Here is a 14,841-nt window from a genome sequence, read left to right on the forward strand (position 1 = left end):
AATCACGCAACTTGTAATTTCTATTGCACACAAAATCTCAGATTTGGGAGGGAAGTTCTCGAGAAAAGTCATAAACTTTCAAAAAACTGTTAAAAAGTTTTGGGTGATAAAAAATTTGGGCGCAGTCGCTTACGCAGGAAGCATTTCAAAACCTATCTAATTGTTGAAACCAAAAACTCAAATTTGAGAGGTATAGCTTTTGAGAGAAAAAAATCAAAATACTCGCCCACAGACTTTTTCGAAGGAGATAAATTTCCATACCAAAAAAAAACTTCAACAAACCGATTGATAAACAAATAACCAAATTGAAAAGTGCAGGGAAGAGTGTTAAAATTAAGTTACCCTTGAAAAGACCCAAAATTAGGTCACTAGGCCGATAAAAATTAAGCTGGAATAATTTGGACCGAGGAAGTTTTTTAGCAAAACAAGAAAACAGAAGGATATACGAAGTCAAGCAAAGTAAAAGTATAAATTGTAGAAGTAAATCAAACACTGAAAGCAACATCAAAAAAAAAATGCGCACAGCAAAAAAAAAAGTTTCAAAAATTACAACAGAAAAGCAGACAAATAATTGGCCGAAAACGTTGCTTGAAACAGAATATTGCATATTCGAAAAAAAGCAGGTCCTGGTTAGCTTCGAACTAAGGATCCTTGCCTTCCGACGCATACTCGTTACCTCTAGGCTATGTTGGCCGGGAACGCATCGAAATTTGATTTAATTACAAACCAAGATACAGGTGGTTCTGTTGAGTAAGTTGTCCACCCGAAAAGTTTATATTCAGGTTTGATTACGCTTGCTAATCGCAAGCGTAAACATGGGAGCGTCATTGTTGCGGAATCCGCTTACAATTCACACAATGCCCAGTTTGACCTCGTAATGGTTTTTCTAATTAAAATGAATGTAACCATAGCTAGATTTTGCATTAGTATAAAAACACGGTAATGATGACAACACCGAAGGTGTTGTAATTATAATCATTAACTATTTGTACTTTTTTTTAAATCAGTTTATTGTCATGTATAATGTATACTAACTTAATTGGAACCCCGCTGACGGTAAGATAAGGCAAGATTGCACTCTGCCACTGCAAAAGCCTCAAAATTGTCAAATTCTTCCCAAATTTGACACCACGGTTTTTGAGCAGCTCTCAAATTCTCTAAGAGATACTAAATCTAAAGTAATTAAGCTACTATATTCAAGTGACAGAGCTGCACTTGAACATCGTTTGATTTCTGCCATTTTATAACAATGACAAAAACCACACACACTGTGAAAAGTGTTATTTATCGTCGAGTGCTAAGTTACTTAAGGCATAAATTTACGAACCACACCAACGTACCAAGTAATTATTTGTAGCCTTGACTCATGATTATTTTTGACCAAATATTTTGCTCGATCAGTCTTTAAATTTTGATCAAGCTTTCCATAGCAGTTTCAATAACTGCAGGAAGGTACTGATTCAAACAATAACATTGAAAAAATCCTTTAGCCATAACATGTTTCACTGCAGGTGATGCAAACTCATCTTAGGGTGTATTAAGATTCTATTTTTTCAAGGATTGCCAATGGTCGCCGTAAATCTGTTTTTCAGGGCACCTTAGTACTTACACGTGGGTCGGAGGTTTAAAGAAAAGGACTAAAATACGAAAAACATTTTAAAAAACTTAACTCTATAGCCTCTTTCGTAGTCCTAATTTTTCATAAAGTGCAGAAAATATATTAGAAAACATTTCGCTTCGGCTGCTCATAAAGTGCAGAAAATATATTAGAAAACATTTCGCTTCGGCTGCTCGAAAAATAGATTAAGACGGAAATTAGCAAAAATTCAGATTTGAATGCAATGGAGTTTTTAATTTGCGATGTTATTAGAAATTGAAACGTAAGATTTAATGACAAAATCGAACCGAGCCACACCAACATCAGTTAAAGGGCAGTCGGAATGTTTAGGGCTTTGCTCTCATACGAGCATATTTTTAGACTTGTAAGGGTCAGCGAATCTTTTCTGTGATTATTATTGTCCCGCCATTCAAAGCGAGCGACGGAAAATTTTGAGCTCGGGTAGTTGTTTTTCCAGACAAACTTCGATATTTTAAAAAGCCTTTATTGACGGAACTTTTTCACATCAACTATAAGGTACTGATCTCCTGAACTCAAAGTAAACAAAAACTGCGAAGTTTTTGAGGTTTCAAAATTGTCATTTTGTGATGTGCACTTTATTTCGATCTATTAAAGCGTACGTGCTAGTAGCAAAAACGGGAAAAAATAGCGCAAACTCGTTTAAAATATCTAAACAAAAGAGCAAAAAAAGAAATAAAATTCATTACGAGGCCAAACTGTTGATTTTGTGAATTGAAAGCGAATTCCGCAATAAAGACAATCCCTTTGTTTTTCTTTTAATCTTTCGACTTCGTTGATCGTTCCGACAAAGTTTTAACATGTTTAAAGACGTGTCTCTGGAATCCAGAACAAACAGACAAAACTGTCAACCTATCCAGTGCACAGTTTGGCCTCGTAATGTTCAATTTTTGAAGCAAGAAGTTACTCACCTTAAAGTTCTTAGAATCTCGAGAATTTTTATCATAGGAACTCCTTTGTTTAATTTATTCCCTTTGAATAAAAATGGATCGAATTTTTTAAAAAACTTTATAAACGGGGAAAATTTTAGTCATCTTTTGAAACTTGCACTCATGCACGTGTTTTATATTTTTAATGTTTGATAGTATAGTTTGCCTTCCATTTAGGAAAAAAACAACAACTGAAATTGAAACAAATCAGTTGTTCAACTGCGAAAAATCTAAATTAAAGTTAAAATAGATTTTTTTCCTGAAAAATTTGTGTTGGTTAGTAACCGCAACACCAATTTTCCATCAAATATTCAAAATCAGCTTAAACTAAAATTTTGCACATTTTTGTTCGATGCAGAAATTTGGCTTTTTGACTTTTTACCGTATTAGTTAAGTTTGAGAAATCAATTGGGCGTTTCGAAGACAATTTTGTTATCTTCTTAAGAACGCATCTCCCATCTCTGAATTAAACTTAGCTTCTTTTGGGAGAAAAAGACGTATCTACGAAAATTCCAATCAATTAAACACAGAGTCGGCAATCTTTGAGCTGAAACCACTTGAACCAAAGAAAAAATGATTTTTGAAAATCTTTCAAGTCCCTCTTGAAACTAGAATAAACAGCACTTGCAACTACATTGAAAATTGCTTACAGCAAACAAAAATCAGTGAGCTGGCAACTACACTCTTTCAATTCACTCTTTAATTAACGAAAAGATTATAATTTAAGCTTTCCTTGGAAAAACCAGTTTTGAAAGTTAGCAGACAGAAAATGAGACGAAAATGATCTTTCCGATAGAACATGGTCTACCCTCTTAACTTTAAAAATGCAGAAAACATTGAAAAACAAAATTTTTAGTTTTTGTCACTATTTTCAAGACAATCATTATTGTTCAAAAAGTATGCAGATGGTTCCCGCAAAATCTACCAAAAAGGTAGGATCAAAAATGCAAAAACTTCCTGAAAGTTTTTGTCACAAATTTTTCTACGGAGACCGCTCAAAAAATTAGGGACCCAACTATTATCTAGCAATAAAATTTAACATAATTTTACTATAACATTTTTAATCAACACTCAACTGTGGCACAGAAATATCCGACTTGCGTTCAAAAAAGCGGACCGATCGTAATACAAAGTCACTATCTGGACTGTGTTAACATGCTATGCATACTCACGCAAAACGGCGGACGCACGGCAAATTAGAAGCAACGCACCGAGTGGATTTTGAAAATAGGTTTTTCCAATCTAGCATTCTGGTCCTTCATAAAAACTGGACAATACGGCAAGTTTTAGCAACCAATTGTTTCAAACTAAAAACTATTTTAATACCAATACAAGTCTGTTTGCTGATTCCTTAGATACAAAACCAAAGCTTGAATATTTTATTGATAGAATTCTATACAAATAATTGCACCAAAATATTTATGTCTTTATGTCCAAAAGTATATTTCTTCCATAGCGACATCAAATACTCCCTCATAATCAATAGTTTTTATCTCAAGAACGTGTTGCTCTTTCATTTTGGGTCTATACATCACAACATCAAAAATTAAAGTTGCCATTTACAAGTTATGAATAATCAATCAGAAGTTTTCAAAAGTTTAGGCACTTATTCCAGCGTCAGAGAGTATTGAACATCTGTCTTGTTTTTCAAACACACTTCCCGGTTTCTGGATGCAATATTTTGAGGCTGCTTGACCCAATTTAACGCATTGGGATAGTTCAAAACCCTGCGCTAAACCCGCAATGAAGCCACCGACAAATGAATCTCCAGCACTATTTGTATCTACAATTCTCTCCTTAGATAGTTTGGCTACTTCTACCTCGAGAATGACTTCCCCATTCGAAGCTACAATAACTGGGTCCAAGCCCTGAGTGAAAACTACAAATCGGTTTCGGTTTTTGTTTGACTTCGGGAGAGAGCTAGCCCATTTGGCGATCTCGTGGGTGTCTTTACCTTTTGGACCTCCGTTGGCTTCCGAGAACTTTGCGGCTTCCGTTTCGTTTCCAAAGAGGTAGTCAGTGTAAGGTAGAAGTTTGGACATGGGCTCCTAATTTAAAGACATTGTATTTAGACCTACACATAGTCGATAAAAAACAGCTAGCTTCGCCCTCAGCATAGAAAGCTAACTCCAATCTACTTTTACTAATTTAGGCTTTAAAAAACAGCTGATTTTCAAGAAAAAAATTTCATTAATGAACAGAATTATAGCAAAATGTCATTAGTAAATTTCGTTAACAGAATTTCTGAAACCATCTGATGCTTCACTGCTCGAAAGTCGGGTTAATCTTAAACTAATCAGAAAAACAGCAAAGAACGTACATGCAACATTAGTAATCACAAATACAAGCTCCTCGCCACCCCCCTCCCCACCTGCAAAATTTACAAGTAAACTTTGTTCACATAGTGCGATTGTTATAACAATTGACATACAAACTAATTAGGCCATGGCAAACATAATTGGTCTTCATGATTAACCTTTTAAAACCACTCGTTACGCCATAAATATGATGCTCCTGTGAGGTGTGTGTGTGTGTGGGGGGGGGGGGGGCGACTGAGAGAGGAAAAAAGATCCCAAATACCTTAGAAACAATTTGCCAGAGACAATGGCCAAGCTGCACTTCGCAAACACTAGCGAGAACACGACAAAAAGCAGCTCTATAAAAAGCAATAAGAAAAAGTAAAGAGCCACGAATTAAAAAAAACGGCTACGTCTCGGATTCGATCTTCAACATAGAGATTATCAGCCTCACACACTAACCACGGTCGGTTATTAAATCGCAAACACTAGCAACGAATAAAGTAGATAACAGATGCTATGATATTTCCAATGCTACAGATCGTGATTCTAGCATAAGTGCCACCAAATAAGTGAACACTTTTATTGCGAGTTAGGTTAGGAAAAAAAGACCCATACTAATACACTAACGCTAACAAGCTCACTAGGGTAAAAAAAACGAGCAAAACAAAAAATGAAAAGTCTAAAGAGTTTTGAAAGAAGCCAGACCTGGAAGAACTGGCAGATGAATTCTGCGGACAAGTTGAGGCAGTAGATTTTGTCGGTTACACATGCATGTTCGGCCAGTGCAAGCATCCCGTCAGGAGTGACAGTCAAGGGGAAGCCGGCACTGTAGAATATCTTGGCCTTCTCCACTAAACTCCAGATCTTGTCACTCTTCAAGTGTGCGTCTTTATTGTAGCAGTCAGCAGCTGCCAGATTCGCCACCAAAGACCTGCCAGAATCATGGTTATCTCCACAATTTTAAACCATCTTTTTTAAAGGCGAGCAGACCTCTTAAACATTTCTTCAAAAGTCAAGACATTTGATAGAGAAAATTAATTAATGACCCAATTATGATTTTTCAGTTCATTCAAGCCATCACGTTCACCTTTATTTTCAGAAAAAAAAAGATTCCTTGTGACAGCTCTCTACTGGGAAGAAACTATGACCTCAGCAATGTAACTTTCCTTCCCGGTTGTTTCAATTTCTCGCACAAACTCCGATATTTCGCTCCACGGTTTTACTCCATACGAATTGAAGCAGAGTTTGTCAAATTTGGTTTTACTTGTTTTATTTCGAAATCTTGCCCTTTAAAATTTGACTGGCTTCGTAAAAAATTACTAAGATAGGAAGGAAAAAGCTGAAAAATTTTAGTATTGATTCGCCAATGTAAACTTGTCATGAACTCCGTTGTGAAGGTACCTTTCCTCAAATCACAAACAAACCCAACTGTCATATTTTGAGCACGAACTAGCTTCATCATCTACTTTTTGCTGACTTTTAAATACATCAAGTTGGTATTATTCAAATTTCATAAAATTATGGTAACAGCAAAACTTTTTCCATTTTCGAAGCTTGTAAATGATTTAATCGAAAACGACACAAAATGTTAATTTGGTGTTCGAACGTCAAATTGCAATCAAAACTAGGGGCCCAGCTGAAAGCTGGAGAGACCTGTTTGATTATTTTAATATTGATTATTTTAAAATTGTTTTAAAATTTCAGGTTTCTCATGTCGATAGCACCCTTCCTACGCAAAAAAAGTGAAAGAGAAGCTTATGCATTCATTGGTAACGCTTTGGTAAAAAGTTTTCATGAGGGAACTTTTCAAGTCCATAGGTGTTTCCCTAGACAATAGGGGCCCAGCTGAAAGCTGGAGGGACCTGTTTGGTTATTTCAGAAAAAACGTTATACAAATTTTTGATGAAATCGAATTAGCTAGCGCTTTTTGTTTTATTGAAAAAACGAGTTTGAAAAAATGTGGGTGGGGGGTGTAAGGTTAGCGAAATCCTAAGTGTACAGCTCTTCCCCGAGACAAATTAAGGACCATCCGCTTGGGCAGGGGAGTTTCCTACAACCTGGTCTATCGATTAAACCCTTAATCCCAAATCTGGACGGGTAGTTTTTGAGGAAATCGGAAAGATTTGAAAAAAGGCCAAAAAAGTGACTTTTCCTAAGTCTATAGCTCTTCCCCTAGGCAAGTTAAGGACCAGTCGCTTGTGCGGGGGAGTTTCCTACAACCTGGTCTATCGATTAAACCCTTAATTCCAAATCTGGATGGGTAGTTTTTGAGGAAATCGATAATTTCTTAAAAAAAATAGGCAAAAAAATCAAAAAAGTGACTTTTCCTAAGTCTATAGCTCTTCCCCTAAGCAAATTAGGGACCAGCCGCTTGATCATGGGGGGTTCCTACAACCTGGTCTATCGATTAAACCCTTAATCCCAAATCTGGACGGGTAGTTTTTGAGGAAATCGATAATTTCCGAAAAAATAGGCAAAAAAATCAAAAAAGTGACTTTTCCTAAGTCTATAGCTCTTCCCCTAAGCAAATTAGGGACCAGCCGCTTGTGCATGGGAGTTTCCTACAACCTGGTCTATCGATTAAACCCTTAATCGCAAATCTGGACGGGTAGTTTTTGAGGAAATCGAAAATTTCCGAAAAAATGGGCAAAAAGTGAAAAAAGTACCGAGTTGTGAAGCTTTTCTAAGACCGTAGGGGGTGGGGTAGGGTAAAAATTTCCCTAAATTTCATGCAGCCCGGTAGGTGAAACGCTACTGAATCCATTGGTACCACTTTTATGAGAATCTGACGGGTAGTTTTTTGGGAAAGCGAATTTTTCGAAAAAGCGTCTCAAAAAAAAAACAAAAAAAAACCAGATCTCATCTGGAAAAAAAACGTTTTCATTTCATAATACCTGTTTAATAAATCAAACAGGAATTAGGCCCAATAATTCAATTTTATCTCGAACTAGAAGACATTTGCGTATGATATTATTAGACTAGGGGCCCAGCTGAAAGCTGGAGAGACCTGTTTGATTATTTTAATATTGATTATTTTAAAATTTCAGGTTTCTCAAGTCGATAGCGCCCTTCCTACGCAAAAAAAGTGAAAGAGAAGCTTATGCATTCATTGGTAACGCTTTGGTAAAAAGTTTTCATGAGGGAACTTTTCAAGTCCATAGGTGTTTCCCTAGACAATAGGGGCCCAGCTGGAAGCTGGAGAGACCTGTTTGGTTATTTCAGAAAAAAACGTTATACAAATTTTTGATGAAATCGAATTAGCTAGCGCTTTTTGTTTTATTGAAAAAACGAGTTTGAAAAAATGTGGGTGGGGGTGTAAGGTTAGCGAAATCCTAAAAGTACAGCTCTTCCCCGAGACAAATTAAGGACCAGCCGCTTGGGCAGGGGAGTTTCCTACAACCTGGTCTATCGATTAAACCCTTAATCCCAAATCTGGATGGGTAGTTTTTGAAGAAATCGAAAAAGTTTGAAAAAATGGCCTAAAAACCGAAAAATTGACTATTCCTAAGTGTATAGCTCTTCCCCTAGACAAATTAGGGACGAGCCGTTTGTGTAGGGGGGGTTCCTACAACCTGGTCTATCGATTAAACCCTTTATCCCGAATCTGGACGGGTAGTTTTTGAGGAAATCGGAAAGATTTGAAAAAAGGCCAAAAAAGTGATTTTTCCTAAGTCTATAGCTCTTCCCCTAGGCAAGTTAAGGACCACCCGCTTGTGCGGGGGAGTTTCCTACAACCTGGTCTATCGATTAAAACCTTAATTCCAAATCTGGATGGGTAGTTTTTGAGGAAATCGATAATTTCCGAAAAAATAGGCAAAAAAATCAAAAAAAGTGACTTTTCCTAAGTCTATAGCTCTTCCCCTAGGCAAGTTAAGGACCAGCCGCTTGTGCGGGGGAGTTTCCTACAACCTGGTCTATCGATTAAACCCTTAATTCCAAATCTGGATGGGTAGTTTGAGGAAATCGATAATTTCCGAAAAAATAGGCAAAAAAATCAAAAAAGTGACTTTTCCTAAGTCTATAGCTCTTCCCCTAAGCAAATTAGGGACCAGCCGCTTGTGCATGGGAGTTTCCTACAACCTGGTCTATCGATTAAACCCTTAATCCCAAATCTGTACGGCAAGTTTTTGAGGAAATCGAAAATTTCCGAAAAAATGGGCAAAAAGTGAAAAAAGTACCGAGTTGTGAAGCTTTTCTAAGACCGTAGGGGGTGGGTTAGGGTAAAAATTGCCCTAAATTTCATGCAGGCAGGTAGGTGAAACGCTACTGAATCCATTGGTACCACTTTTATGAGAATCTGACGGGTAGTTTTTTGGGAAAGCGAATTTTTCGAAAAAGCGTCTCAAAAAAAAACCAGATCTCATCTGGAAAAAAAAAAACGTTTTCATAATACCTGTTTAATAAATCAAACAGGAACTTCTCCATTGACCTGTTGGTTCTCTTCTTCTGGAAAAAATACCTGTTTTATCTTCTTTCATTTCCAGACTATGTTTGGCAAAAGTCCAGCGTAGTTCTTTGAACACTTTATTTATTTTCGCAAGATGTATGTCGCTAGAGAACGAAAAAAAATATTTGATCATCATAATCATAAAAGTGGTACTCGATTAGTTTTCTATCTGAATAATCATATACTAGTAAAAAAATTAAACTTAAAACAAAATAGGCCCAAGTACCGAGCGTTGGGGAACACCAGCATTGTGATTGATTTCATCTGACTGAACTCCATTTACTGACACTTTAAATTTCCTTTTTTCCAAATAAATTTTCAGAAATTATTTGACGGCTCCTTCAATATATAATCTTAGCTCCAAAATCTGTAACGTTACCGTTTTGCAAACCGTGTCTGGTATCTTTTTTATAACCACAAATGTCCTATTTTCAGAGTTCAAGTTAGCGCTCATCGCACAGCATTTGATCTGGCGGGGAACATCATGGGTGAAAACAATTACAAATGTTTAAAATTCGGTCAAAACTCATTCGGCATTTCTCTGCTCATGGGGAACCACCATGGATGTTTAATAAGGCCAGAGAATCTTCCAAATTTCATTTTATCATGAGGAAGCAAACATGAGATTCAGCTCGAGAAACCGTTTTACGATATGGAAAAGCATAACGCACACTTCAAAACAAAAACTTAGCTTTTCTTTAAACAGGAATAGCTTTTCTGGCAAAAAAAAATGCGGAAAATAAAGTGAAAGGACAACCAATTACGAAGTAACATAGGCCATCAGAAATCAGAATTCAAAATTCCAATTCACTTTGTGCTAAAGGCAGTCTGCAGATTTAATTGGTCTGCACGGAGACTTTTTTCCATTCGGGTCTGTTTTCATAAGAACAGTCTCCTTAACTGACCTGTCGTGACCAGTGATGCAGACTGCACATGTTCCAGTGGGGTGGGTGTCCACTTGATAGAATTGCACATTCACTCCATCATTCACACACAGATCCTTCAGAGTGGAGGCATACGCGTCTGTTCCCACACAACCAACAAAAGTACACGCTTCAGGGTACTTATCACCTGAAAAGATTCAATTTCTGGAGGAGTGACAAAACCCAAACCCACCTGTTCAACAATGCACTTCCAGTTAAAGTAAACAACAGGAATTACCTGGAATGATATGGTTAGTTTTTCAAATAGAGATAAGACAAAAAACGCAATGCTCCCCGTAGTCACAACTTATTATTTTATGAATTTATGCTATTATTCGACTGGAGAACCAAAAACCACGACCAATTTCAGTTCCAATAACAATAGTAATCACAAACATAGCCAATCGAAGTTTGGAATAGAGTAATGAACGCAAGTAAACAATAAAAAAACGCGAACTTTCCTGAAAAAATCTCTTCGAATTTCTAGAACAACTTCGAAATTCAAAGAAAAAAAATATATGCCGTTTAAGCTTTTTGTATTTCTTGAACAATTTATGATTGACGCTTTTTTGATAACATGAAACCAATTTGAGAAAAGTGGATCAATAGGTAAAACTTTCATTCCGCTGGGAAATCTCAAAAATAAATTCCACCTTCGAGACCAAAAATCGTTCACGTTTTTTTGCGCCATTTCCACGCTTGTATTTGGAGAGTGCTATTTCAGCAGATAAATTTCAATTGAACTAAAAAAAGTGCATTATACCTAAGTGCATCAGTATTTTAAGACTTTTACCTGAAAAGATCAGCAAGACCTATATAAGAGTCTTTACTTCATTCATTACTCTTAAAACTAAATCAGATCTCTTTAAATCATTATTTAACTAACCAATCAGCCACTCGCAATATCTGATTGAGTTCAAGGTTGCCCCACCCGGGATGAAAATATGTTCGAACTTGTCCACCATCTCTTGGTACATGGGAAGCTGTTGCTCCCCCGCCAGAATAGCATTGTTCGGCTTCAGTCCATACTTCTCCAGAAACTCAGGCGTCACCTCAGCCGAAATATCCAGAAGAGGGTTTCCCAGGGCAAAAATACACCCTTCGCTCAAAATAGACATCACACTGTCTTAAATAACACGACTTTCACGTATTTTACCAATAGAATAGAGAACTAAATTATTACAAATTATTAAGCGACCTTGGGTGTTACTTTGTGATGGCTAGATTGATTATGTAACTTTTCAATTTAGAGCAGAGTTATTGAGAAGAGAGACGTAATTAAGAGAGCAATGTCTTCTTCTTTAGATAAGAGAGCTGTAAATTATCCAAAGTATTGTAAAATAGTTTTGAGTTATAGTGGAGATGTGTTTTCATTTTCTAGTTGCCAAATGAAACATTCGATAATAAGATAATTTGAACCTTGAACCTGAAACAAGTTGCTGATACTGCTGTTATCGACTTCACAAATTTGATTTGAGCAGAAAAGGCCCGGTTACTGAACCTAAGAGATCGCTTCTCAACTTTTTTAGTCAAATGAAATACTCACAGATACATGAGTTTGGAATATGGCTGCAAGCAAACGTTGTTATATTTGCACAGCAACTTATTAAGGAGAGAAACCATAAAATCGCTATCTGATGTAGAATCGCTACAAATTAATAGAAGCCGCCATTCGAGGTCATCAAAATTCAATATATCCTGTGCTATAGCTTTCAAGATCGTTGAATTTGAAGGCACGTCTCAGCCATTTTTATTACAGTATCCGCTCAAATCCTTACCTATTTGAAACACTTTCTCGCAGCTTCTTACTTCTAACACTGACAACTTATGAAGAATTATGTAAGAAAAGTTGTTTAATGAACAAGCTTAGTTCCCGATTACACGACATTTGCTCTTGCTTGAACTAATCAGAAAAAAATTTCCATGAGAAAAACACCAACCACTTTTCAAGTTAATCTAGAGAATGCCAATAATGACGAAATGATCAGAAATCAAATTCATTGACTGTAAAAAAAACTTCTTAAACAAGAGTACTCGGTTGCTGATTAGTTAGCACAAAGCTCAGACAGATCTCAGTATTCGTTGCAAAAGTTCCAAAGCAAAAAATCATGAGTACTTTTGAGGGTTGAAATGAAACTTGAGAGACATAGGCGCTACGCGCAATACACCGAAGGCATAGAAACTGAAGCAAAAACCAAACAACTTGAACAACTAATAATTGAAGAATAACAGTTCTAGAACAAAAAATCGTACTAATACATGTATACACCAAAATTTTGCTATATCGAGAAAGAGCCTGAAATAACAGTTCTAGAACTAAAAATCGTACTAACACATGTATAGGTTAAATTTTTGATATATCAACGAAGATCATAAAATAACACTTCTAGAACTAAATTATAAATAAATATAAGCAAACTAAACATAATTAAATAAATAGAAGAACAGATAATTAAATAAATAAAGATGAACAAATAAAGAAACAAGCATACGCAATCACGTGACATAGCGCGATATAGTCCAGCCCACATGACAATTGATAACTGTGGACGTTATTTGTCGACACTTAACAACAGACAACATTAAAAAAAAAACCCGTTACACGATACCATAACACCTTGACTAAAGTCTTCGGTGTAATTAGGTGAATTAGATTGGTGCAAGGCGAAAGCTTTGTCAACAATTCAACTAAAACTGAAGATGAGGCACGACTTGACATTAAGGCAAACGGACTCTGGGGTTCACGATTCAGCCGCGCTTTCTTTGATGTGAAAATTTTCAACTGTAACATTCGCCCGGAAGATACATATCGACGGAAAATAAAACTAAGTCCTAAGACGACTGGCTAACGTCTAAACAGAGCTTTACATGCTTTTCACCGTCTCTACCAAGCCAGTACTTTCGGTGGTCTTTTCTAACATCGGGTCGACAAAAAACGTTACTGCTTTCGGCTTCGGTCAAAACACTCAAATTAACTTAATTACATGCAGAAATAGTGAGCTCATGGCTGGGTCTCAGTATCCCCAGACCACGAGGTCACTCCTAAAAACAGGGCTATTATTATTTATTGAATTATTATTGTTTTTGTTCAGTAGATAAAAATCATCATCTCCATCGAAGATGGATCAACCCTTTCCCCCAACTCCTAGCTTCTCATCCTTATCAAAATGAATCCAGTTGTTAATTAAATTCAATTCAGGACATGACAAGGAAGCTAAAAGTTCATATAAAAGGATAAAAGTTTCAGTCCCGAAACCCTTCCGGATTCTTGAATCCACTGAATCAAGCACGTTAAACTTGATTTCTCCGTAACCCGGAAGGCTGGTTTCCACCCTTCACCGCTGTTCGCAACGTCCTTGCAACTTTTGTAGCGACACAATAGTTGCCACTCGGGACGTTCTCTGTCAACTCCGTGATTCGTTGTCGTTTCTTAATCACAATTTCCGTTGTTCTCGCAATCGCAACTAATGTTGTTCTGTTGCTTTTTAGCTCTTCTGCCAAAATGGCCGTTTCTGACGTTTCTCAGAAATGTTACGTCATCACTTCGAAAATTAAAAAAATTTCAAAATACCAGAATATCTTGACCTTCACCGTTCTACTAATCATCCGAATAACATCGTTAATCCTTCAAAATCACTAACTCGGAAGGCTCGCTGCTAAAAATTCCTAAACTGCAGAGATTGCATTTTGTCCATTCTGGTCGAATGTCACATACTCCCCGGACAGTCCGGTCAATGTCCCCATTGAATCACGCAATGTTCGTAAAATAGATACAGTGTCATCGAACAGAATTTACAACATGCACGAAATTACTTTTATCCACGTCACATCGACTCACTGCAGAATATAAAGGGCATCATACCACATCACTATAGCCTTCAAATTCTTTCATTAATCTGCACATTGAGGATATGACCTAAGATAAAACATATTTTTCGACTTCCAATGTCAATGTCCCGATTAAAAACTTTTTCTCTTAGATTTAAAAGGTGTTGACTTGCAGGACAGTCCTGCCAACCAACAAGCTAAAATTATCCTACTATGCTTCTTCCCTTCGGAAATCTTGCTTGTTATTGTCCTGAATATTAAAACTAAGAAACTCTGTGGTTAGAAAGAACAATGAAGCAATCTCCCTCTTCGAGAGATTACCCAAGCCTTCCATGTCACCACAAAGTGATCAGTTCTCCCAGCTGATTAAAAACAGTCATGTAGGCTGGAATATTTAAATATACTCCTTTACTTAAGCCTTTCTAAATAAATAGTAAGTAAGTGTCTCTAAAGCCACTCAACTAAAATCAAAATCCAAATTTATAAGTGCAACAATTTCAAAACTCAACTAAATGTTTCAGTTTTCAATTACAACTTGGTTGCTTGGTTTCTCACTTGAGTTTTTTCACACAAATAAAACAATTCTGAGTTTTAACTTTTTTTTCATCACTCCTTTGTTTTCTTCTTTTTTCGTCGTTTAGAAGTTCTAAAATTTCTAAATTCTTCTAACTTCATCTCTTTTTGCATCTTGTTTTTCGGTCATTCGTCAATGTTCCATTTCTTCCTCCTGTGATACTGACTCTGCACTCTCAGTTTCCGTATCCTGCAACACGTCGTT

At 36.5% G+C, this 14,841-nt stretch overlaps 1 protein-coding gene across 1 annotated transcript; it reads right to left on the reverse strand.

Annotated features, from left to right (window-relative positions):
* Positions 1-3,928: 3,928 nt before the first annotated feature.
* Positions 3,929-11,604, reverse strand: LOC134848360 (uncharacterized). Its single transcript, XM_063865774.1, has 4 exons — positions 11,122-11,604; positions 10,218-10,383; positions 5,571-5,796; positions 3,929-4,613 (listed from the first exon to the last, which is right to left on the reverse strand). Exons 1-4 carry the CDS (start codon positions 11,351-11,353, stop codon positions 4,164-4,166), a joined length of 1,074 nt encoding a protein of 357 aa, XP_063721844.1. The 5' UTR covers positions 11,354-11,604; the 3' UTR covers positions 3,929-4,163.
* Positions 11,605-14,841: the final 3,237 nt, after the last annotated feature.

The sequence above is a fragment of the Symsagittifera roscoffensis genome, chromosome 1 (genome assembly GCF_963678635.1).
Source record: "Symsagittifera roscoffensis chromosome 1, txSymRosc1.1, whole genome shotgun sequence".
NCBI lineage: Eukaryota > Metazoa > Xenacoelomorpha > Acoela > Convolutidae > Symsagittifera > Symsagittifera roscoffensis.

Coding starts and splice junctions, on each gene's coding strand:
- LOC134848360 (XM_063865774.1), bottom strand. CDS start 11,353: ATGTCTATTTTGAGCGAAGGGTGTATTTTTGCCCTGGGAAACCCTCTT. Junction 10,384..11,121: donor ATATTGCGAGTGGCTGATTG/GTTAGTTAAATA, acceptor GAATCTTTTCAG/GTGATAAGTACCCTGAAGCG. Junction 4,614..5,570: donor TCATCTGCCAGTTCTTCCAG/GTCTGGCTTCTT, acceptor TCTTTAAATTAG/GAGCCCATGTCCAAACTTCT.